This window comes from Ahaetulla prasina, chromosome 2 (assembly GCF_028640845.1).
Source record: "Ahaetulla prasina isolate Xishuangbanna chromosome 2, ASM2864084v1, whole genome shotgun sequence".
Taxonomy (NCBI): Eukaryota; Metazoa; Chordata; class Lepidosauria; order Squamata; family Colubridae; genus Ahaetulla; species Ahaetulla prasina.
The window spans coordinates 39,748,282-39,775,060 of record NC_080540.1 but is presented as its reverse complement, the minus strand read 5'-3'; the positions used below and the strand labels follow the sequence as shown (position 1 = coordinate 39,775,060).

At 37.9% G+C, this 26,779-nt stretch overlaps 1 protein-coding gene across 4 annotated transcripts; it reads right to left on the bottom strand.

Annotated features, from left to right (window-relative positions):
- Positions 1–3,247: 3,247 nt before the first annotated feature.
- Positions 3,248–23,605, bottom strand: KBTBD8 (kelch repeat and BTB domain containing 8). 4 transcript variants are annotated; one of them, XM_058168701.1, is made up of 5 exons: positions 23,450–23,605; positions 20,434–20,519; positions 16,391–16,601; positions 12,364–13,478; positions 3,248–7,816 (listed from the first exon to the last, which is right to left on the bottom strand). In XM_058168701.1, the coding sequence occupies exons 3-5, from the start codon at positions 16,576–16,578 to the stop codon at positions 7,353–7,355; spliced, it is 1,767 nt and encodes a 588-aa protein (XP_058024684.1). In that variant the 5' UTR covers positions 16,579–16,601; positions 20,434–20,519; positions 23,450–23,605; the 3' UTR covers positions 3,248–7,352. The 4 variants fall into 4 exon arrangements, 3 of the variants coding, with proteins under 3 accessions (XP_058024684.1, XP_058024682.1, XP_058024683.1); XM_058168699.1 differs by lacking the exon at positions 20,434–20,519 and adding an exon at positions 20,250–20,384; XR_009153398.1 differs by lacking the exon at positions 20,434–20,519 and adding an exon at positions 20,250–20,384 and having other exon boundaries at positions 7,683–7,816; positions 10,476–13,478.
- Positions 23,606–26,779: the final 3,174 nt, after the last annotated feature.

The window sequence follows — 26,779 nt, the reverse complement described above, 5'->3', positions numbered from 1 at the left end:
TAACTTTATTGCTTTTCTTTGTGCTTTAGTTATTTGTATTTTCCCCTCTTCATTCAGGCAGGCTAATTCCTCCTGTATGTTACAGCAGTAAAAATAATAAGTGTGCTATCTCTATAATAAGCAGCAATGAGTCTATAGAAAGAGGCAATAAATAGATGAACGATAACAGCTAGTTTAACAGCTGGATCAAACAAACACGATACGGAGCCTGAAAATGGTACACTGTATTTTTCAAAAAGTTGCATTCAATTTGGAAAACATTCACTGTTATCTTTAAGCCAGTCCCATTAAGTGATAATTTGAAACAGATAGGAACAAAAGTCTGCCTTGCGAATCAATGCTTTTATTGCGAAACAGAGAAATTGCTAGGACTCGGTTGACTGCTTGGTAGCTAAAAGTCTGTCAACGTAGAGAATTTTCTCAAAACAAGGCGACCCCGCAATTTAATTTAATCAAAGCCAAGGTAACAAGCCAGGTTTATTTAATCAACTAGGCTGTGAAGTGCGAATACATAAAAGAGATCAAGCTGTTACCAACTTGGTCAAATGATGGAGTTAGACAAGTATGGCCAACCTTTATCCTAAAACTCGTATTATTTTTAATGATTCCAATTTATAGTGTTATACAGCAACAAAGGAAGTCCATAGCAATTCTTAAAACAAGAAGACATTCCCCAGCCCTAATGCTTCATACATAAATTCAAATTCCCTAACAAAACTAACTGCTATTGGCTGGAGAAGCATGAGGTAGCAAATAGCAATAGCATTTGGACTTATATATGCCTCACAGTGCTTTACAGACCTTTCTAAGTGGTTTACAGAGTTGGCCCCATATTGGCCTCAACAATCTGGGTCCTCATTTTACTGACCTCAAAAGAATGGAAGGATGAATCAACCTTGAGCCTGGTGGGATTTGAACTGCCAAATTGCAGGCAGCCAGCAGTAGCCTGCAGTACTGCACTCTAACCACTATGCCGCCGAGGCTCAAATACAGGTAGTTGTCATCTTACGACCACAACTGAACCCAAAATTTCTGTTGTTAAGAGAATTTTACCCCATTTTATAACTTTTCTTGACTCAGTTGTTAAGTGAATAACTGCAGTTGATAAGTTAGTAACCTGGTTGTTAAGCGAATCTGGCTTCCTCATTGACAAGGTCGCAGAACATGATCACATGACCTTGGAACACAGCAACGGTCATAAGTATGAACTAGTTGCCAAGCGTCTAAATGTTGATCACATGGTCAAGGGGATGCTGCAATGGTTGTGTGAAAAACGATGTCACTTTTTTAAAGTGTCGTTGTAACTTTGAACATTCACTAAATGAACTGTTGTAAGCAGAGGACTATCTGTAACACCAAAGATGGTGAAAATTATGTACTCCAAATTTCAATGAGGCCAATGTGAAGTTGTTACCAAGTAGTATTCAGTGTTGGGTACGGTGAAGATGCAGAAGAAGCTCAACATCATGTCTGATTTTCTTTATTTGCACTCTTTCCTTTCTTCAGCCATTCCCCGAAAGAAAATATGCATAAAAAGAATTCACACTTAACCTATCAACCTTTTCTAAAGGTAACTTACAGTAAGTGAAAATAATAAAATCTGCATAGACAACCAAGCAGACTTCAGTTCCATGGCAGTGACTGGGAGTCGAAAATGTACAGTTTAGTTGTCTTTAGGCTACAAAATCAAAAGAAAGTTGGAACAAAGTTCCTTCCCTCACAAAAGAGGAAAGCAGCTGCTTCCTTTTTGTCAAAAAATGGGACCAGAATATTTAATTCACACTTGAAATTTCTACCGCAAGAGTCATTTTAATATTTTCATTTGATCTTATCGTTTTTCTGCATTTGATTTCCTGTATTCCGTGCTATCTTAAAAACACTTGGGGGAAATGTTTTTTTTTTGTTTACATTTATATCCCGCCCTTCTCCGAAGACTCAGGGCGGCTTACAGTGTATAAGGCAATAGTCTCATTCTATTTGTATATTTTTTACAAAGTCAACTTATTGCCCCCCCAACCATCTGGGTCCTCATTTTACCTACCTTATAAAGGATGGAAGGCTGAGTCAACCTTGGGCCGGGCTTGAACCTGCAGTAATTGCAGGCTACTGTGTTCTAATAACAGGCTTCTTAACAGCCTGAGCTATCCCGGCCCAGCAGTATGTAATATTAAACATATATGTAGTATGTCAATATTACTACAGGTAATCCTGGATTTACAACAGTTCGTTTACTGACTGTTCAAACTTACAATGGCACTGAAAACAGTAACCTAGGACCGTTTTTCACATTTATGATCTTTGTAGCATCCCTATGATCATGTGATCAAAATTCAGAAGCTCAGCAACTGACTCGTACTTAGAACCGCTGCTGCATCCCAAGGTCATGTGATCACCTTTTGCAGCCTTTCCACAAGCAAAAATCAATGGGGAAGCCAGATTCATGCAACAACTGTGTTACTAACTTATCAACTGCAATGATTCACTTAACAACTGTGTCAAGAAAGGTCATGAAATGGGACAAAACTCGTTTAACTAATGTCTCACTTAACAAAAGAAATTTTGGGCTCAATTGTGGTCATAAACTGAGGACTACCTGTATTTACAATCGTTCTCTAACATTTTTCTTCCAAAAAAATTCAAGGGAGATAATCTCTGAAGCCCTTGGTTCCATGGACAATGCAAAGGCCATTACATTTTTCAGGTTTGCAAACCTTAGGCATTGGTTCTTCCAAAAAAGAGGAGGGCAGCAATTTTTTTTTTTGCTGCAATACTCACTGCTTTTCCTCAGAAGTTAATCCTGGGTTGAAGAAGAACATTTTGCAACAGGGTGATTTACAGCAGAGAAGACAGTCAACAGTGGGAACAGTGGGAATAACAATTCCTCTCTGAGAAATGATGAGTACATTTGCATTTGCATATTACAACTGTCCAAGGTAGGAAAGAGAAGATCTAGAAAAAGCATCATTTGATATTTGATGACATGGGCCAAGTCATATGAATCCAATTCTAGCCCACCATTTCCCCTAAGAACATCACTCTGAACAACTCATTAATTGAACTGAGGAATGCTTTCGAAAAAAGTTTTGAAATGTTCTTCAGAGTCTGAAAACTGAAGAAAAAGGAGGAAGATGGGTCGTTAGTAGTTGTATGAGACAGATCTCAAGAGATGCAGTCCTCACACCTTAGCCAATACAGATGTTCTATAAACCTAAGAGAAAAGCAAGCAAGAGCAATGGAAACAACTGCATTTGAACAATAGGTTTATTATAAGAAAATTAACATGACATTACATAAAATTGCAAAATTGTGCAATTATGGCAAAATGTTTAAAAATCCACGCATTTGCCCTCAGAGGACTACAGTACTTCTTTACTAGCATACCTGAGCACTGAACATCTGATACCATTTCTAAACAGAATTGGGAGCTTTCTGATATTACACAAACCACACATACTGCATACAGAGAAGAGCTGGCTTGGCAGGTTGGGAAACAACCCACCAGGTGGTAGTCCAGCTGCACAGCCTCGCTCCACTTCCGTGGGGCAAGTGCAAGAGCAAGATTGTGATAAATATGCAACAAATGTGCTTGGTGGATTCTGCCTTTAAAACAACAAATTGTGGAATTAAAAACTGAGAATGTTTTCCATGTCTGTTTTTAAAACGTACGTTAAATAGAAGAGTGATGTACCAGAAAATAAACTAAATAAACAAAAAGAACAACAAAGAATATAAGCAAAAATACCAAATGCAACAAATGAACTGCTTAGCACAATTATGGGGACTTAGGTCCATCTGGTCTCACATACTGTGCAAGGTTCTTTCAGAATTAGATTACTCAGAAAACAAGTTTATACAGGAAATTTCCTATTAGATAAGTTAGAAGCATGTAAACAACTAAATTCCTCAGTTAATATTACTGTTTAAATAATTATTCATGCGTAAGACTCACGGTATTTCACCCCCTGGTAAAAATTTCAAGATTTAACTCTCAAGCACTGTAGTCCACAGCCTCTCCCCTTCCCCCTCTGAATGGTTAGACAAAGATTTTTATTTAGTGCAGATTAAAAAAAAAATGAAAATTAAGAGCAAACCTACTGCAGAATTAACCACAGCATATTCTATTCCTATTCATCACATGACAACTTCATTTGCTAACAAGCTAAATTCTTAAATTTCAAGTCCAATTGACACTTCTAAATAAATACAGAAGATTGTCAAAAAGCAGCAATGTGTTTTGTAAGGTTTTTGAAAATGACGTAACACTTTTTTTTGCAAAAAATAATGCAACATTAAGGGGAGGGTGCTTCAGAAAGTTTGCAGCTAAGAGGCTTACAACAGCGCAAATACAGTCAAGTAAATAATAAAAACAATTAAATGTATGATAACTAAACAGTTTTATACAAATGCCAAAGAAACCATAACTCATTTAAAAATTCAGTCTTGGCAAATACACTTAAGACATCAAAGCCTTAATCATCCATGCAGAGAAAACCTAAGCTCACTTCTGAAGTAGCAGGTTAGTGCCCTACCATGTTGAACTATAGCTTGAACACACTTAATTCAGCTTGGAAATTAATCCTACAGCATCCAAGGAGCATTTGTTACTCTTTAATCATTTTCCATTATTACTTTCCAATTATAAGGATAAACTATACAGCCTTACACTCCTGAATGAAAACAATGTAGAGCCAACCATAATATGTAGCACCAATTCCTATCTCTAGTTGGCAGCAAAGAGGCCAGGGGTCAGGATTAGATACCATAGACTATGCAGTTTTGCATTACTGGAATTTCCCAACCTGAGCACTATTGAGACAAGAGTCAAAAATGAAGTTATCACCTGTCATAACACTAAGTAATGTACTAAGTAATATACCAACTGCAAGTATCTAGCATGTATTCTTGGTATCTTAATGTGCTTAAGCAATAATAATGCAAGAAACATACACACACACCCACACACATCAATGTCTAGACTAATGTACCTCCAGCATGGTATATGAAGAAGCCCAAAGAAAAAGCTGCTTGCTGAATCTCTGGAAAATGAGGTATGTAACAGAATGAGGCTTTTTTATCCATTTAGTTTCACAGTAATGTTTTCTACATATAATATTGTGCAAGACTGAAAAGATACAAAATCAAGTGAGATAATATTTATCTACTGGGGAGTGTGAACCATATTTATCAATCTGTGGTTTTAAATTTACTCCCTTAACTAAAGGTTGATTGATCTGACTCAGTCAAAAGTAGAGACCCATCATAGAAAAAGGACAATTTATCATTTAAAATGAGCCTTAAGCTGAACCAAGATGAAAGTCAAGTATCTTTCTTTCTTGAGGATCAAGGTTACTCTAAGAATTGCCAGTTAGCAAATGCATTCTCAGATGTCTCAACACTACCTAGGGATGAAAAAAACAATAAGAATTCTAAGTTATTTCAAATATGAAAGCAGAAATGTAATATAAAAAGTTCTGGACTCTATTTTTCAATTCCACATGTTTTTATGGTAACTTCCAAAAATAACTATCCTAGGACTACAAAGAAAGCTCAGTAGTGCAAACTATCACATTACTCCAGAAACAAATGGAGCTGGACGTGCTTTTACATTGTTGAATTGGAGTGTAGGGATATATTTTCGAGTAACATCTCACCAACAACTCATGCCAAATTAGCAATAGTGGAAACAATGAATACATTAGTTTGCTCTACAGTTATAAGAAGGCCCAATATTACATACTCCCAACAGCTACCTATAGCAATGCATTCTAATACATTAACTAGAAGTTTATGGTCACCTATGTAGAACTGTTTTAAGCTATGTTGTCAAAATTATTAGAGAGTGGACAAAACAAAGTGCCTTTAGCGCTTAACTTTCAAAGATGGAACTATTTCCAAAAGGCCATTAAGACTATCTATATGTTATATAGGAACCAGTAACATATAAGATATTTAAATAAAATAGGTGTCCACGCACAAAGCAGCAAGTGTGTTTAAGATTCAAGACATTAATACTACCCACTGCCTCGCATAGCAGCTCCCCTTTTGACCTATTTTGGACTTACAAATATGAAAAATGTACTAGCACCAATGGGTTTGAGCCCTTTATGGAGTGACCAACATATTCAGCTGCTTTTGAACCTCTACATTTAATTGGCAAAAATAGCTCTCCTAATACTAATAGAAGATTAAGGAACTTCTTAAAATTAAAATTAAATCTACAGAAGAGAAGCAATGTAGCCATCTGAAGTAGGGCAGCTCTTTCTCAAATGGGACCTTGTATTCTCCTGTGATTTTAAATCCATTTCTTTAAAGCTGTGCATAAGATTTTAGACACTGCTCAACAAACTGTAGGTTTCAATGAAGCCCTATGTGAGGAGGTGACACAATCTCTATGATACAAATTATCTCTGCAAATTTGAATGCACACTATTTATGTGCAGCTGTTTATCACATTGCAGAAATTCTGCAATGAAAAAATGGGATTTAAAAATCCAAAAGCAAGACTAGAAACACTTATGACTGACAAAAGAAAATATTTGCAATCTGTTGTTTCTACCAAAGGAAATGTTACAATGCACTTGGTTAAAGAAACATCCGAACCTCCCATATTCACAATAATCTTACTTTGAATCTGTAAACAACTGCACATCAATAGTAATTATTCATTCAACTTTGCTCTGCAGAAGGATGTTGTGAGTTTTGTAGTATGTAGAGATTATGTCACCTTTTCTTCATTTAGGGACTCGTTGAAATAAATTAGTTGCCTAAACGTTCACAACTAACCGAAGTATATAAACTTCAAATATTTCAGTACCGTTTCAATAAATGGAAGAGGGCTGGGTATTTTTTTTTTAATTTACTGTCACCAAATCGAAAATAACAACCCATCAATATTGCCTCAGATTTTACCCGTATTTAAACAAGAAGTCATTTCAAGCTTGGTCTCTTCACCTTTCCTATTCATATTTAATTTGTTCTCATTATAGTGCATAGTTACCCAATCCATCTTCTCTTTCTTTTAGTCAAACTGTCGTTCTAGATAGAATATGATCAAATGAGAAAATGTTGATAATTGCACTTTGTAACCCATTCCATACTCTGCAGGAAAACATCCACTAAAAACCTAAAACTAATTCCCTCTCCCCACTGCAACCTTTAAAGAGCACCCATTCCCACATATATGTAGATATATATATATATTTATATATGTATAAAAAACCCAAAAGCTATCAATTTCAGCTCGCATTAAATACTGACAGGAATGAATTTTTCTTAAAAACAGATGTTTCTGGTAGCATGGAACACCAAAGTCACTAAGGCCTTTTACCAATGAAAGGGAAAGGGGAGAGGAGTCAAATAACTTTCTGAAGACACTGTGGATACAATTTAGCAACAACACATTCAAAATGACGTCCAAGGTCCCAAAGCTTATCTGGAGTTTCATACACTTTCTGCCACTGGTCATTAGCTTCATCGTATTGATAAAGAGAATTTTTCCTGCTGGTTCTGAAGACATGTTCTTCAACTGTGACTTGAGTAGCTCGAACAAACAAATTAAGTTTATTTTTCAAGACAACAAGTTTAATATATGGATTAATTGACTGATCACATGGGAAATCTTTCTTTCTAGTCCACTTGTTCAATTCAATGTCATAAGCCTCTACAGTAAACATGCGTTGGTGGTTTCCACAGGTTCCAGCAATGTAGTAGATAGAGTTATTGTAGACAGCTGCCAAACCCTGGATCCTAGGCACAGTCATCGGAGTCAAGAAACCCCAATAATCTTTTCGAGGATCATAGCAGAGGAAGAATTCTCCTAAGGGACAGAAAGGAAGGGAAACTAAAATGTAAAGAACTTGCCTTAAGACACTATTAAGCAACCTCCAAAAGAAATGGATTAAGATTTCTACTTTCCTCAAAGCAACTGACCCAACAATATTAAGAACAATTTCTAATGAGCTATTCTAATGAGGTACTTGTGCATCATATAGAAAATTAAAGACTTGTCCTAAAATATTTCTCAAAACAATATGCAAAGCAGAAAATATTTATTTACTTACTTATTAACTTTGTATACTACCAAATCTTATGACTCAGAAGTCTCTAAACTTACAGGGTTGTAAACCACATCTGTAATTTTGAGAACATTATGGACATCCTTGCAATTGTGGGCAAAGCCAATTATAATACATTCATTCACTAGAAGAAAAGCCATTTTATTTTACTACAGCTTTCAACGAGAGCAATGTAGAACCATTTTCAAACGAAGGAGAAGGTCTAAACCACTTTGATAAGTCAAAATTAAACAGTAATGTTTGAAAAATACATTTTTAAAAAAATGTTAAATTAATAAAAATTTTAATATTGAAGTTCTTTCTAATGAGAAAAACCAAATAAAGGCAGCCTTGGGCATTCTGGTCCCAAAATAGTTGTTACTATATAAATGACTGGGTGAACAGGTATGGAATGTTTTCTGAAGGGATGTGTGTGTTTGTGTATGTGTGGGGAGGGGGCACCTTCACACCTCTTAAGAGGGCATTCACTGTCACTATGAAGGCCTTACTTCTGGCTTCAAAATGTGAGCCAAACTCACCAGTTGGTCCACAAGTAGAGTCACCCAGCTGATTTTTATACAGGAGTTTGATGGTACAGAGGGAGACCATATTTTAATTAACTGAGTCCTAGGCAAAACTGGGATTGCAGCTCACAGGAAACCAGTTCAGTGTATTTCAGAACTTCTGATATGGACCCCCTTCTTTAGTTATATCTGTTCTCTGTACAATTCTTCATAATTTTCAACGTATCTCTCTCTACATGACAAGCACATTGCAGTAATAACCAATCATACAGTTGTTAAGGCACAGACCCTAAGAATAGGCTATCTGTGTTCAAGAAATATTGTAGATGATGTATCAGCTAAAGCTAAGCATCAGTCCTTGTTATTAAGGTCACCTATGCCTCTAATGCCAAACTGGAATGAAAGACAACCTATATACCGATTCTTTCAGGTTGCACTACCTCATCCAATACTGACCATCTTCCCATCTCTGGGCTTGAGGATCACTTCAGTACTTCCGTTTTATCCAGACTCAGCTGCAGTTTGTCATTCCTCGTCCTAACTGCAGGCAACACTCATGCACCAGTTCAACCTCTTCTGATTCATGTGGGGGGGAAAAGCCAGGGCTGAATGCCATCAGCATAATGATAACTCCAGATCTCTATAGATGACCACCTCTGGCAGTCGTACGAATTAAAGAGGAGCCAAACAGCTACTCTCTGGTTATAGTCCTACACGTAGGAATGCTAACAAAGTACCATCAGTTTGAAACCCACTGAGCCTCTCCAGTGATGTGCCATAACCAGCTGTTGAGCGATTCAACAGAGTCAACATAGTAACACTTTCCATGTCTCTCTTTTGAAATCAGGGCAACCAAAACTATTGCTATGTTATTCAGAAGATGACATAAAATGGATCAGAGAAATGTAGCTGAATAGGCATCCTTTTCAGCAACTTGCCAAGGAACGGAATATTTGCAACTGGATGGTTTGTTTACACTCCCAAGGTTCAGGAACAGGCTCTTCAAAGCAGTCATGCAACCTTCAGGTTAAAAGGCAGTGATTCCTCCCTGGAGGCATGCAAGCATACTCTTCCTCCTGGAACTTAGCAATCACATTGAATAAGGGCAGAGTTAGTTAGCCTATCCCTCTAAGTATCTGGCTGCAGCAAAAAAACTGACGTTACAATCTCCTCGCAGATGCAAAAATTCACACGAACAGCAGTAATTGTGGCAATAAATTTAAAACAGATGGTCATATGAAATGACTTCTCCATTTTGGCTGTCTTTTTGTAAAATAAATGACGACATGGTGTAATATGTCATGTGTTGTTGTTCATTTGAGGTTGTACTTACCGACTTTTAAAAACTGCTAAGGACCAGTTGATTTTTACTGTGTTCTGATACGTAAAACCATAGAACTCAAAGAGTATATGCTTTCTTTTTCACATGACTATACGTTCAGTTCTTTTCTCTAAATGCCCGACAAATCTATCCCAGTTGGCCATTGAATAGTCAGTCAAACCTTTTTAAGGACAAAACTTGAGTAGCCTGGTCATAAAATGAGAAAACCATGCTGGGGACAATGTGAATGCAATGATGGTGGAGAAGCAAGATCTCTTTACCACTACAGGAAAGTTTAAAATCCTGACGTGAACTCTACTGAATTCACTATAAGATCCGTGCTTTAACACCCAAAATTGGTCAATAAAGTGAGGAGAAAGAATAGCAGAAGTTTCACAAAATTTGATCTATAAGCTATCTACATATAAGTTAATAAAACACAACAAGTACCTATGGCTTGTTCATTAAAATGTTAACAAAATAGCAATAGCACTTAGACTTAGAATACTGCTTCATAGTGCTTTACAGCCCACTCTAAACGGTTTAATACGCTAACAGTGTCCTCATTTTACCGACCTTGGAAGGATGGCAGTCTGAGTCAACCTTGAGTCGATCCGGATCAAACTCCTGGCAGTGGGCAGTCAACCTGAAATACTGCATTCTAACGACCATGACATCACAGCTCATCAAAATAAATATTATATTTATAAGCTTTTAAAATTCCAGTCCATTGGAAACATCAACCAGTTTTATTAAAAACAAGTAGCTCCCCACTGAAAACATAAAGTAATGAAGTGCAAAATCCTTATATAATCCTGCCTATAGGTCCTTCTACAATTTAATTTTAATATTAGTGTAAGCTGTATACTTAAAATATTTTATATAACATCAATGCATTTCACATCTGTATCAAGCCATCTTTTTTTAATAATTAAGATACTTATGCATATTCACAGGAACCTTCAGCTTTATTGTCTTCTATATTTACCTTACACCATCAGATTAAACCTCTTATAGCCTGTTCCACTAGCATTTAGCCAAAGATAATAAATATTCACTTCTCTAGGGAGAATATATTGGTTCCAGACATGCAACTGCTAATCCAGAACCCATATTATTCAGCAGATCCTAGCTTTAAGACTATATTTTTTGTACCTCTACAGAAAAGTTGGCACATGTACATGAGCCAACTATCACCTATTCAACACACCTGGATGTTAATAATTTGGGGAGGATGAGTCAGAAAGCATTCAGTAGAAACCTTTCCATTTATTGTGCAAACAGCATTTAAATGTTTGGTACAAATAATAGAGAACAAAATAATAGTTCAGTTGTAGAAAAAAGTCTTTATCTAATTTGGTTTACTGACTTCATGAAAGCTGAGTACTGATATTATCACAACAACTGCAATTTTTATATTGTGTCTTTTAAGATACAAATCAAGTACGTGGTTTAAAGCAATACTTTAGAATGTTTCCTACACCTTAATTAATGGTAATGACCATGTGAGGAGGAAAGGTGTCCAGTAGAAGCAGGCTTCTAAGATGTCTTTAGATTCAGACAGTCATGTGAAAGGTTTGCAAACCAAATATGCAAGTTTTTAAGCACATTTTTTTAAACAAAAACAATTTGAAGACTGTTGGATAAGCTCAACTAGGAATATGATATGAGGATGAGGACATTTATCTCCTATCTTCACTATAGTTCCATCCGAATTCAGTCCTGACTGCTATTCATAATTGAAGGAAATATTAACTAGTGCCAAATAGGAGTTTCCTTTCTATGCAAATAAGTGGTGTGTATATGTAGGTGTGTTGGGAATGGGATGATGATAATAATTCAGATTAGGTTTGTGGTGAGAGCACAGGGTTAATGCTCTTTGTATCAGAAATCTGAAATTTTGTGAGCTTCTTGCTCTCCTCTCTTTTTATTGCTAATTATTAAATATATCTGACCTTCAATAGTCCAAAACATGGACTATTGGCCCAAACTGTGCTGGCTGGAGAAAAAGTGCTGCCTAAAAGTAATTAAATTCCTATGGTTGAGAAACACTGGTCCAAACATTAAGAAATTTGTAAAGAAAAAGTAAGATGATGGAATATCACTTTCAGAAGTAGAACTATGTATAATACCTTTAAATAGCATTCAATTATACCCCTGTCAGTGGCTCTCCCTATGGCCTACAGAGTTAAGTAATTCCTATTGTAGGTTATATCAGAACATCTCAACAGCAAGCCAAAATATAACATGTATAAAAAACAACTGATATGCACCAGAGCATAATTTACTGTACCTCTGCCTGTACTATACGACATGAATAGGACCATCCATCCTGTATGGTACAATTAGCAGGAAAACTACCAGCAATGTTCAAAATCTAATGAAATTACTCTCTTCTTCCAATACTTCATTTGTCAGTGCTAACTTCAAATCTCACCATATCCCCCCACACAAAGCATCTTACCCTGTAAAACATAGATATTGTCTTTATATTCCACAGCATTATGAAACTCCATTGCTACAGGCATTGGACAGACAGCTGTCCAGCAGTTCTCTCGACCATCATAACATTCCACAGATTTCAGGGAGTTGCGCCCATCTCCTTCATAAACTCGACCACCTATTGCGTACAGTTTACCACAGCAATGAACCAATTTGCAACCTATCCGGGCACGAAGCAGCGGAGATTTAGGGATCCATTTATTACCGGAGTGATCGTACAGCCAAAAATCACTTTCTGCTCTATGGTCTATGGAAACCTCACTGCTGCTTGGTCTGTATCCTCCAGCAATGTAAATGTCATTGTCAGGTGAGACGAGAATTCCAACTTCTCTTAAATCATTAGGCGGTTTGCATAGTTTGAACACTCTCCCTGTAATGGAGTCTAAACAAGGCACTGTTTGTTTCTTTCCTGAGTGTTTGTGGGCAGCATCAAAGCAGATGATCATTTCCGAAGCAGTCATTCCAAGCCTCTGGGTATAGCCATTGGCACCACTTTGTTCTTTCTGTACACAGTTTTGGGCTATAGCCTGTGCAAACATGGGAGGAATATTCTCTATGAATGCTTCATCCAGCAGGGGCATACGGATGCATTTGGCAAAAATTTCTGGTAGATGGTCTTCTCTTTTACTAGGCTCATGCTCAAACCACCTTATAATGCTTTCGTAGACATGCTCTTCTTTGTCAACATTTAAATCATTGCTGTCCAATATGCTTACAAGTTGGTCTTTCCTCAAGTGGAGAAATTCTTGTTCTTTGGTGACACTCAGGAACTTTTTACGAATGTAATCTTGCGATCTGATTTTCAATTCCTGATGTCCGTAGTGATCAGCAAAAATAAAAACTCCAATGGAGTTCTGTGGGTCCAAGTGACTGATCATATATTTAGCACACTGATCCTGAATGGAGGGGATCTGGAAGATACTAGCTGCAGTGAACAAAGCTTGGACGTTGGCCTCTGTCAATGTTATTTTGGAGGTATATGCGTAGTTCAGTACTAAATGCATGGATTCTGCTTCAACACCAACAATCCGAACCTCTTTCTGGGTACTCTCAGTAAGGCCACTAGTGAACATAGATCTATAAAACGAGGATATGCATACAATTAATAAAAAAATGTACAATTAACATATTAAGCATCATTTCAACTGTTATTAATACTCAGACTTATTTTTCTTTGCAAAACATATTAGACTTTAAATCAGTCAGCAGAATCCTGACTTTGTTAAGATATTACCATTAGATTTTTAACACATCTATATTAGTTGAGAGTTACAGAACACTTGCTTATATGCATGCTACTGCTAAAAATAAGGACTGCAACATGGATAAACAAAATGCCTTTTGCAGCCACTAAGAGAGAACTGCCTGTCTGGATTTTCTATGTACCTGTTTCCAACAATCCAGACTAAAATGTTTGCAGCTCCTGCCTCAATAAATTCAGTGTTTTCTTACATTTTTTATAACATGGAAACAAAACTTCAGAACAGCTACATCATGATTATCTGAAGAGTTGTTATTAGCAACTGGCTTATCTATACCACAAAGCACAGACTTGGCTTGGTAAAAGTCATGAGAATTCTTGAACAAGAAAATCTTTTTAACCCTAAAGAATTAAGCCACCACCCTAGAAAGATTTACCAATTTAAGTCCCACCGAATTCTAAAAAGGCTTCTAATGAGATATGTATATGATTATAATACAGGTGTTGAAGTAAACAAGCACCATAGTTGTAGCAGGTTGGGATGAATTTTGATGTGTAGTACAGAACAATTCATATTATTTAAAAACAACTATTCAGCTGTTTTTTCTTTCTTGAAGTGACTCAAACTGCGCAGTTTTGTGATTTAGTAACTCTGGTCTGACAGATTTCCTGGTATTTTGCTATTTTGGTATTTTGACCACGGTCACTAAACCCTGCAGCTCAACATTGCACAATAAATACAAGTGTGAAAGCTTATTCCAGTATAGACTGGTTCAATTACTGAGTTCAATTGCTTTGAACTCAGAAGTATGGGGGATTAAATTATTGGAAACAGATTACATCCATATTAATATTCCTTGTATAAATAGCACTTGTAGGAGGTACTATAATGGATGGTTCAGATTTTAAAAATTCCCACTGTCACATTATTTAACAGAATAATAGAATTAGAAGGGACCTTGGAGGTTAAGCAGAAAATCTCAAGCAGGAGATCCTATATCATTTCAGACCAATGGTTATCCAGTCTCTTCCTAAAAACCTCTTGTGTTAGAGCACCCATAACTTCTGGAGGCAAGTTGTTCCACTGTTTAATTGTTCTAACGATCAGGAAATTTCTCCTTAGTTCTAAGTTGGTTCTCTGATTAGTTCTCATCCATTGCTTCTTGTTTTGCCTTCAGGTGCTTTGGTAAGATAAACTATGCAAAATGGTTTATCTTGATTTAGAATATTTTTTTGGACATCAAACCAAAACAGGGCATCCATTCACAAGAATATTACTCAGGCATTTCACACATACCGTGGGTGTTACTTGTGGCAACTATTTAGATTATTTATAGATTTTATCATTCTTACAGTGTTTAATGCATATCTGCACTTAGTATAGAAATGTAACTAACAAAGGAGAATATTTGTAGCTCAGAGTTGACATGAGGAGTCCTTGATGCTCTCTGAGCTTGTTTTCTTGCAGTCGTTCATTACTCAAACTAAGTAACATCACCCGACTGATGATGTTACCAAGTTTGAGTAATAAAACATCTGCAAGAAAACAAGCAAGCTCAGAGAGCACCAAGGACTTCTCAGAAATGTAACTTTTTATCTCTCCCCTTATGGAGAGAACAGTAATTTGGATAAGAATTTATGTTGCTAAGTAATGTTGCTAAGTTATCATAAAGCATGATGTCACATAACTGTGTCATGTAATGAAGACAATCCCAGAACTTTCTGCTGCTTCCTGTCATTAACCAAATTCCACCAGTGAAGACCCATCCCATACAAGCCATTCTAGGCTTGGTCCCTCCCAACCCCAGTCTCAGTTTTTCCAAGGTAAGGAACCCCCTTACCCCCAATTGCCCCCAACAATTATTTCCCCTCTCTGCAAAGCTCCAGTGCTGCTTACTACGTTGAGTCTCAGGGACATGCCCCTTCTGCTGGCACGGATAGTACAGACCAATTCTATCGGGGTGAGCCAGTTCCATATATTTATATTTCCAGATATATTTATACAACAATTATTTTAGAAGAGAAGCTTGCATTTGCACCTTCCCGGCTCCAAGTGCCTGCCAGCATGAGCTCTGCTTTGGCTCACTCCTTTCTTTTCTCTATTGCTAATCCTGGCCTTTTCCAGTGATGGTGCCTGCAAGTGCCAAAGTAATGATGATGCCAAAGGCATAACTAGAAGTCCCACAGACCTGATTAATGTACTGGATCGATCTGAAGAAAAGATACTTTCAACTCAATAACCAACTGTATGGCAAGAGGTTCATATTAATCTCAAATACTCTTTCCTGTGGCTGCGTTAGGAAACCCAAGCACATTAAATGCTATTCTTTGCTTATCTGTTATATTTGAGTTTTAAACAGTCAATTGTAATTTCTAACAACTTTCTAAGCTGGGAAAGGGGAATAGCAATTTGACTTATTATACAAAATTCTGTCATGTTATAAAATATGTGAAAAGCCCATTTACAATACAAGTGATCCAACTTCTTGCAAGTTGTCACAAATTGTAGAAATATCCAAGACGCCCTGCAAATAGATTTGGAAAAATAATTATAGACCCTGAACATTCAGAAGTCAAGAAATGAAGCAGTTAAAAATAGCCAAACTACTCTGACGGTTTTAATTCCTACATTAGTTGGAAATAAAAGAATACTAGTATATGTTAGAAAACAGACTGTTCAAATGAATTAATCTGTTGCCCATTATGTCTCTCACACACAGATAAATACCAGAACAAAAATACATTACTTACAATACAAATAATACACTAAAAATAAAATATTATATACCTAAAGTAAGGACTGATTGCAGCAAGGACATTTCGATGACAGGAAAATGTTTTCCCATGATCCACTTCTACCACAATATCTGTCAGCTGTCCTTCATCGTACATCATTTTGAGCTGTTGGAGAATGCTACAAGCATGAAAGGGATCCATCCCACCAATGGCTATGCTTGAAGAAGGAGTTCCATACATTGTTTGGGTAAATTTGCTTTGTTCTGGTGAAAAATTGAAATAAATGAACTTGAGAAAGAATGGCACATATTATGATTGATTCCCATGGATCAAGACGTGAACCGCATTTTTTTAGATGTGAATGCTGGAAAATATTCTGTACACCAACAAAAGTAGAGATATCTTCCCACAGTTTGCCAAATAATACCTCATACCCTAAGCATTTGTTTGAAAAAATTATCTGCACAATTCAAATTTCTGAATGTTGAAAAAACACAAACCTCAGTACAATGCTAGGATATCTCTTCAAGATTATACATGGTAAATATTATTTTTAGCAATCTTCAAACAAGAAAAAACAAAAACCAATTATATTAGAGGACATTGCATTATTATTTTAAGAGCCTTACTTTATATTCTCTTGCTTTTGTGTGTTCATTATGTTCTGACTTGCAACTCTTTTCCATAACAGAGTAACAGAATAACTGAGTTGGGACCTTGGAGGTTTTCTAGTCCAATCTCAAGGAAACCCTATACCATTTCAGACAAATGGTATTGAATTCCCTTCTTAAAAACCTCCAGTGTTGGAACACCTACAACTTCTGGAAACAAGTCGTTCCACTCATTAAATGTTCTGTCAGGAAAATTTTCCTTAGTTCTAGGGTGCTTCTGTCCTTGATTAGTTTCCATCCATTGCTACTGCTTCTGCCTTCAGGTACTTTGGAGAATAGGTTGATCCCCTCTTCTTTGGGGCAGCCCTTTAGATATTGGAACAATGCTATCATGTCACCCCAGTCCTTCTTTTCATATAAACTAGACATACCTAACTCCTGCAACCATTCTATTTTAGCCTCCAGTTCCATAATTATCTCTGTTGCTCTTAAAGTCTCAACATCTGTTTTTATATTGTGGCGACCAAAACCGGATCCAATATTCCAAGTGTGGTCTTATCAAGACATTATAAAGTGGTAATAATAATTGATGTGATCTTGATTCTATCCCTCTTGTTAATACATTTTAGGATTGCACTGGATTTTTTGGCAGCTGCAGCACGCTGCTGGCTCATAGTTAAGTGATTGTCCACGAGGACTCCTGTCTATCTAGCAATTTGAAAGCATGCAAATGCAAGTAGATTAATAATACTTTAGTGGAAAGGTAACAGTGTTCCATGTGTCTGTGGCATGTAGCCGTGCCGACCACATGACTACAGAAAATACTGGGAAAACACTGACTCCCTTGGCCAAGAAATGGAGAGGAGCATCACATCCCAGAGTTGGACACAAATGGACATGGAAACCTTTACCTTTAACTTTTTACCAGTAGGACTCCAAGATCCCTCTCATAGTTACTACTATTGAGCCAGGTATCACCTATTCTGTACCTGTGCATTTAGTTTTTCTTACCTAAATATAGAACCTTACTTTTCTCACCATTGAGACCAGTCTCAGCATTTTATTAAGATAAGGTCCAGTGTTAAGTCTGTCAAGATCCGTCTGTATCGTGAGTTTATCTTCTGGAATGTTGGCTATTCCTGCCAGCTTGATGAGGAGTTCTTCTACTTGCTCCTCTAAATCATTTATGAAGATGTTGAAGAGTACTGGGTCTAAAGAGCCTTGATATGCCCCATTGCGTATTTCCCTGCATGTAGATGCAGTTCCATGTTGAGCACGGTTAGTCAGCCAATTATGAATCTATCTGGTGGTGATGCTGTCTAACCCACATTTTTCTATCTTATCAAGAATATGTTGTGGTCTACTTTATCAAATGCCTTACTGAAGGCCAAGTAAATCATATCCACAGCATTTCGCTGGTCCAATGTGACTAATTTTGTCACATTGCCAAGGAATGCAATAAGTTCACCAATTTTATCAGAAGAGTATCTTACTGATGCTGCACTTTTAAAAACACGAAATAGGCTTAAAACAATAGGATGCATATGAGAAAACTAGTAAAAACAGTAAATTTCAAAACCTTTTGTTGAATCTGCTTCAACTTTCAGACTTCAGCTTTGAGATTTGAGTGTCTTTAAAGCAACTATTTCTATAATTATACAGGGGTGTGGGGGGGTGGAATGTCTGATTTTCTTCTGCCCGCATGCAAGAGTGAGAAAGTATTGTTTGTTTGGTTAATTATGGCTGATAACAGCTACCAGAGGAAGTCTTAACCAATTAGGCGACAAATATTGTTAATACTTACAGTAATTGAAAAAGGATTACATTATTTTCTAGAATAGTGCTGTAAAACACTTGCTAAAGAAATCAACATTAAATCTCACTATCACAGATAACTAGTGTACTGTTTCCAGTCTTTCTTTTTTCAATAGGATTTTAGAGCTAATGATAACAACTCAACTCCAAATTTTCTTCAGTGAAGCAGATTGCAGGAAGTACTCCAAGTTGGGCTTGCACCTGATTTGACAATAGGACTTTATTTATATTTCATTTTTGGACCACCCATAGAGTAAGGCTAGGAATTAGCCAAAAGAAAGAACATTCTATATACCTCATGTTATCTCACTGAAATACTATTTAGGGTCTAATTCTACAATTATTATTTGTCTGATTGCTCTCAAAAAGTAAAAGGGGGTGTATACCCAGATTTATTACAATAAACATATTAATAGGTCCAATGTTTCTATACTTACAGTACTTATTTTTAACTGAAATAATCAACATGCCATATAAATCCTCATAAATCAAATTTTTAGTGGAGTCAAGACCAATTGGAAGAGGATGTTGGGAGGATGTTGAGAGATAGATAAATAAATAAATCTCCCTTTGACTTAATGTAAAATGAAGCACATTCAAAAAGTACCTAGAAACTAGAGTTTGGAACTCATCATACTGCAGATTCATTTGATGGTCTAAGCCTTACTGAAATTCCTTCAGAATACTGTGATCTTTCTCTATTCGCTCACCTATGACTCAGTGTAAAAGGATTTCCAAGTTACTTTTTAAATACGCCACATCTTAAAGACTTGAGACAAAAATAAAGAAAATACTGATTCTCATGGGTAACTTATTAGTATTAGGGGCTAACAATTATTTAATCTATATTTATTTATAATACATTTTATATACTACTATTTCCTAAGACACAAAGCACTCTTAGGAAAGAGGTGGTAAATAATAACCAAAATAACATAAAAAGTATAAGGTATATAATAGATAAATAACATGGAAATTCAAATAAAAATACAAAATTAATGAATAATGATCATGACACCATAAGCACCCAAATATTTTGTGAAGTAATAGCTTCTTAACAGCCCTCCTAAAGGTCAAGAGGTCAGTCACACTCTATACTCCAAAATACAATGTGTTTCAGAGTTTGGAGGCAACTATAGAGAAAGTGCATCACTAAAAACCCCAGACTCCTTAATGGTATATATTAATTTATTTATATTTTCTTGTCTTGCTTATTAGGATCTCAAGAGAACGCTTGCTGAAAATTGCAAGCACGGTAATTAGATGACCACTTGGTCTAATCCAACAGGGTTATGTTAATTCTCTAAACAAAATATGTTTTCAAAATAAATATTTCCATCCAATTTTTTTATCAATGCTTGTAAAGATACTTAAGTGGTAGATACATTCAGCTTTTTAGGATCAATTATCAACAGTAAAGTAACCAGCAGTTCAGAAATATGCTACAAAGTATTGATGAAAACCTTGTAAAAGTCTTGTCCACACCTATAAAAGTCAAAATCATGCATGGTTTTTTTCTATGACACTTTATGGATATGAAAGTTGAAGGATATGGAATAAAGAGTGTGTTGAACTTCAGTGTGAAAGATGACTTCCAAGAACGGATAGCTGTCCTGTCCCCTAAATTCAAACAAATAGATCGTAGAAGAAAATTAATCACAATTCTCACTTGAGACACAAATGATCAGCTGAAACCATCTTATTTGGGACAGAACTTGCTTTGTGAAGAACTTGCTTTTCTGAAAAGGTCTGTATCTGAGAAAAGGGAAAGAAAACATAGATAACCACCGACAAGGTGGATGGACTTAGTTACAGTGATGATGAGTGCACTGTTGGAGACTTAAGGGTCAGGTTTGGAACAGATTATCCTAGAGAAAACCAGTGTTTGTGGTTACTAAAAGTCAACATCAACCTGACTGTACATAATGTATGAATTACAAACGATACATTTTCTATGTTCTTTGACAATGTGCTGTTAACTCTAAAGGACATCTCAGAAGTGGCTGATGCAGAGATGTGAAGGAGAGCCTATTCTGTGTGCATGGAGCACAAGATTGCTGAAGGTTGCTGAATTTACAAAATACCAAGATGTTGTATTTGATAATGATTAACATTCCTTTATTGAAGATGGATAGTTACTTATTTCAAAAGAAGGACTTAAAACTTCTGTCTTCTGTCCCATCTTTAAAACCTCTCTGTGATCCAAAAAATGCTCAAATCCACATATTCAGTTCTCTAAAGTAAGAATAGGACTGTATTCCTATTAAAAGTAAGCTATCATTTTGGGTATGCTGTTGATTCTCATCTATCCTCATCTATTAGTCAATTTGTTAGGGTAGTTTTAACAAGAATCATGTATGATGTGAACTGGTAAAATATGGTAAGCATTATTTATGCAGTGTGCTCTATAAAACGCTATCTCAGGAAAATGCCCAAATATGTAATTGGTAAACAATGCAGCAACTAAGCTGCAACATACAAGGGATCATATACCTATATGGAAAGAACTGTACAGGCTACCAAATATTTCTTGGCATTATTTAAAACTATTGGTTCTAACTTTTAAGGCCTTATGTGAGTCAAGAGGATTTTATCTTGCATTAATCAGAGAACATGAAATGCTTTAATTTGAGAGTTGTGTCTGGCATTGTCTTCTCAGAATTTAGAAAATATTTTTGCCTGATAAATGGTTAATTAATTTTGGTGTTGATTTTATGTCTTTGGCTTTTTATTTATTTGTTAGCAGTTTTGAACATGCAACATAGATGATAAAATAGTAACAGAATAATACATCAACTCTTAGCACATCACCAGAAAAAACACTAACCTTAGAAATATTTCAGAATATCTGGCAAAATGACAACCAAGCAGTATTTCAATATAAAACCTGTTTTGGTGGTAAAGAAATGAAAGAAGCCAGTATTCCAAGAGAAGTCAGATGACGTGCTTGAGGATTTTACAAATCAGGTTCTGTTGCTTTTTAATCTAGTACATACATTCTGGTAGTAAATACATAAAGGCAAGATACTCTCAGGTGAAGCTCAACACCTGGTAACCAATTTTTGTGGTAATCTTATGTTATGGAAATTTCAGTAAGAAAATCCTTTAGTAAGGAGGACTTTCTTACTGAAAAAACAAAAACAAAAAATAAAATAAGAAAAAGTCAAGTATTGACCTACTTGTTACAACAAGGAAGGCTAGAATGGCACTTTAGTGGGAGTATTTTATACTTTGCTGGTTTGCCTTTTGGAATTGCATAGAATGCCTAAGAAATGTGTGAACTATTAAGCATTTCATACTCTAACATCCCATTTTTGGCATTCTCTAAGATTTCCTAGGCATTCTACAAAATGCCTAACTTTGATGGTAACAGAAAAACCTCTATACATATTAGCTATAAATGTATCTTCTTCTAGGGGTTCAGGAGAATGCCTAATTAGAAAGGCATGTAGAAAAGCAGGGACAGACTCTCTCTCAATCCCAGACCTTCCTTGGCTAAACCACAGAATCTGAAAGGGAGCTGAAGTTTGCCCATGTAGATTTGCTCAGTAAAGGGAAGCCTGGGGATTAAGGGGACAGGATGGAGATAACAGAGTTGTGGGGTAGAAGAGTGCCACCAATCTCCTCTCTTTTAACCCCACTTTCCTCCCCCCCCCTCATGTGCCTTCAGAACAAAATCCAACTTCTCTCTCAACTCTCCTATTTGTAAATCGTGAGATTAAAAAAGGGTGTAAGTGTGTGTGTGTGTCTGCCTGAATCTCTCATTAATTTCCTGGTTTCAAACATGATCTAATTAACCCTCTTGAAACTTCTATCAGAGAACATGGCTTCTAAACGCCTATTTCAACTTCTTCGTATCTCTGATGACGTTCCATTCCAAAAACAAAAGGCTTCCTCTTTCAAAATTACTGTATTTTCATTTCTAGGGAGAGGAACCTGCGGTTTGCCCAGGTTACTGAGCTACAACTTCAGGGCAACCATCAGCCATGCTGGCAACAGGTACTCCCCGCTGCCCTTCGTTGTGTTGTTGTTTTATTTTTTGGGGTGGGTATTTGTCCTCTAACCCAAATTTAACACTTCGGTGCTAATGGGACTAAAACAAACCAGAAGCCCCCGTCCCCGCCCTTCCTCCTTTCAGCGTCTCTCGAAGACCAAGTGCCACGCAAAACAAGGCTCCCTCGGTCGATTAAAAAGGTTTCTAGTCCTCAGTGAGCGATGAAAGTCTGTCAGAAAACGCCTGGTTACTTCTGAAAGAAACGAACCCCCCGCCCCCGCAATCTGTAGCCTGTCTTTCCCTGGATGACAGCAGCCTAAAATACCACCCCACCACCCCGAAGTATTATCGTAAAAGCCTACAGCGACCACCCTCTATATTGAGGAGGGGATAGGGTTTTTTTTTTTTTTGAGGGGGGGCGGTCATTAACGTTAAGCAAGAGTTTGAAAGAAAAGAAGAAAGCGCCCGGCCTCCCTCACTCGAGCCGCCCGTCCCCACTCTTTGTAGGACACCTCACAAAGAGGGTCGCTCAGGTTCCCACGAGAGGCATCCCGCCCGACTCTCTTCTTCTTCCTCCTCCTCCTCTTCCTCCTCCTCCCGAGGGCCCACCGCCAAGGCCTCGAAAGCCCCCTCGCCCCTCCCTCCCCTCCCCTTCCCCAACCGCCTGGAGGCTCCAGCCCGCCGTGCCCACCTCCTGTGGCAGCCATACTGCAGGGGAGGGGGAAGGCGGGCCTCAAGAGAGTCTGCCGCTACCGGAGGAGAACCGCCGCGGCTCCCGCCTTTCCACCTCCGTCGGCCGCAGAAAAACGCTGCCGCCGCCTCAGTGGTGCTCGCCGCCTCTGTCGGCTCGGCAAAGAACGCCCCACGAGCGCTAGCCGAGCCGGGATTGGCCAGCGGAGGCTCCCGAGAGGTTGCCGGGAATTGTAGTTTTATTTTCCCTTCAGCCATTTCCACCCCCCCCATACACACACACCTCCGAAGGTCCAGATGTCAACGTCCCGCGAATTGCACACTGGGAGTTGTGGTCCTTTCAAGGGCAAGCTTCTGTCCGTCAATGAATGCTCTGTTTCGCAGGGCTGTGATTTCTCTGCTGCTGCTGAAGTCTCCATTCAGGACCGTTCTTAGGGCGGGGTTTTGGGGTTCGGGGAAGCGTGTCTCTTAATGTCTATGGGGATTCTCAGTCTGGGCTTGGATGGTCCAGTCAGAGCTGAACAAGCTTCTTGGATGAGAAGCGAAACGTCTTCAAAGAAAAACCAGAAAGTCCAGCTGCCTCTTGAAAAAAAGCACCTTTGGTTTATTTATCTCTTCTTTGTCTCTGGCCGTGCTAGCTGCATCATGAGAAGCACCAGGTTGTCCTCCACAATAATGGAGGGACGATGGACTAGGTAAGGAGGGCTCAGGATGTCCTTGGACCAGACCCAGAGCAAATTGAAGAGGTTTTTTTTTTTTTTTTTTGACAACCAAGGGTGGGTTGGCTAGCCAATGGTTGTACTGCTATGCCCTCCATGCTACTTAGATTTAGGAAATGGGTCATTGCTGAGTATCAGCCACTTGCCTTAAACATTAGACCAAGGGTCTCCATACTTGACAATTTTAAGAATTGTGGACTTCAACTTCCAGAACTCTTCAATGAATCATGCTGGTTGGGGAATTCTGGGAGCTGAAGTCCACAACTCTGAAAGTTGCCAAGTTTGGAGAACCCTGCACTAGACCAGTCATTGGCCATTCATTGATCCAAATGGCTATCTCATAAATACCTAAATATAGAACCATAGAGGAGTCTCCAAGAAACTTTTCTAGCCTTCCCCAGTCAAATATCTTGAAGTTCAGCTATCATTTCTATTCAGCCCACCCAGCGGGAGTTGAAATCTTACACATTTGAAGGACACCAAGTTGGGAAACCTATTTTTTTTTTTGTTTTTTTTTGTTTACATTTATACCCCGCCCTTCTCCGAAGACTCAGGGCGGCTTACAGTGTATAAGGCAATAGTCTCATTCTATTTGTATATTTTTACAAAGTCAACTTATTGCCCCCCCAACAATCTGGGTCCTCATTTTACCTACCTTATAAAGGATGGAAGGCTGAGTCAACCTTGGGCTGGGCTCGAACCTGCAGTAATTGCAGGCTACTGTGTTCTTAATAAGCCTTAATAACAGGCTTTTACCAGCGTGAGCTAAACCGGCCCCTATTTGATCTATCTGATGACTCTTTTGTCTAGGAAGAACAGTGATTAAGTCTTGTTGGAAGAAATGTCCATCTGGGTTCAGTTCCAAGTGGGGAAAAAGACACTGGAAACATGGAGATTGCTTGGAAAGATGGTTTAATGGTGAACAGGATCACATGGTTTGAGTTCTCTAGCCCATTGACAAAGGTGGGGGGAGGAAGCTGCAGAGAGCTGCTTTGTCCTTAAAACATGTTTCTCCATTTCTCATCCAGGGAAACACTCCATGGACCAACACTCTTCATATTATACATTAATGATCTCTGTGACCATATTATAAGTAATGCTGATGATGTCAAACGATTCAACACCACCAACAATACAGCTACCCTTCAAAAAGACCTTGACTTTGTGTCAGAATGGTCTAAAACTTAAGGGGCGTGCATATGAGCACAAAAGTCTTACTGTTCCTGTCCTATTGTTTCCTTTCATTATATCAAATTAATATAGTTATTGCATACTTTTGCTCATATATATGCTTATATGATATGTGGCTATTTTATGTTGATGCTTGTGTATTCTGTTGTGACAAAAAAAAACTTGGCAACTCCAAATCTCAACCAGCAAATGCTCAATCTTACACATTGGAAAAAAGAATCTAAATACTAAGTACAAGCTCGATGGACATTACCTTACAGATGACCCCCACCCTGTTAAAGACCTTGGAGTTTTCATATCAAATGATCTAAGTGCCAAAGCCCACTGCAACTACATCGCAAAAAAGGCTTTAAGAGTTGTAAACCTAATCTTGCATAGCTTCTTCTCCAGAAACACTACACTACTAACCAGAGCATATAAAACATTTGCTAGACCAATTCTTGAATACAGCTTGCCTGTCTGGAACCCATACCTCATTTTGGACATTAATACAATTGAGCGTGTCCAGAAATATTTTACAAGAAGAGTTCTCCACTCCTCTGATTACAACAAAATACCTTATGCCACCAGACTTGAAATCCTAGGTTTAGAAAATTTAGAACTCCGCCACCTTCAACATGACATGAGTTTAACTCATAGAATCATCTGTTACAATGTCCTTCCTGTTGAAGACTACTTCAGCTTCAATCGCAACAATACATGAGCACACAATAGATTTAAGCTTAATATTAAGCTTAATATTAAGCTGGAGGGCCAGCCATTCTGAATCCGATCGAACACTAGTAAGGTCTCATATTCAGACCTACCTAGTGGCGATAAGAACGGCAAAATGTGAGTATTTTTCCGCTCTTATTGCATCGGCAGATAACCCCCCAGCCGCCCTGTTTGGGGTGACCTGCTCCCTCCTTCATCAGGGAGCTCGGGAAGACCCCTTGCAAGGGCGGGCTGAGGATTTTGGACAATATCTGCACGATAAAATCACTGAGATCCAGGATGGTTTGGACTCTGATTGGGTAGATTCGGACGGGATGAAAGACGTAGATCTTGAGGATATTATCTGGGAAGAGTTCGATACTGTGACTCCCGAGGACATGGACAGGATACTGGGGAGACTGAATGCGACCACATGTTTATTGGACCTGTGTCCCTCCTGGTTGGTACTGGCCACACAGGAGGTTACACGAGGTTGGCTTCAGGAAATTGTCAACGCTTCTTTGATGGAGGTTGTCTTTCCTACCGCCTTGAAAGAGGTGGTGGTGAGGCCCCTACTCATGAAGCCCTCCCTGGATCCAGCCGTTTTAGTGAATTATCATCCTGTCTCCAACTTTCGTTTTGTGGCGAAGGTTGTTGAGAGTGTGGTGGCACGACAGCTTCCCCCGTACCTGGATGAAACTGTCTATCTTGACCCATTCCAGTCCGGC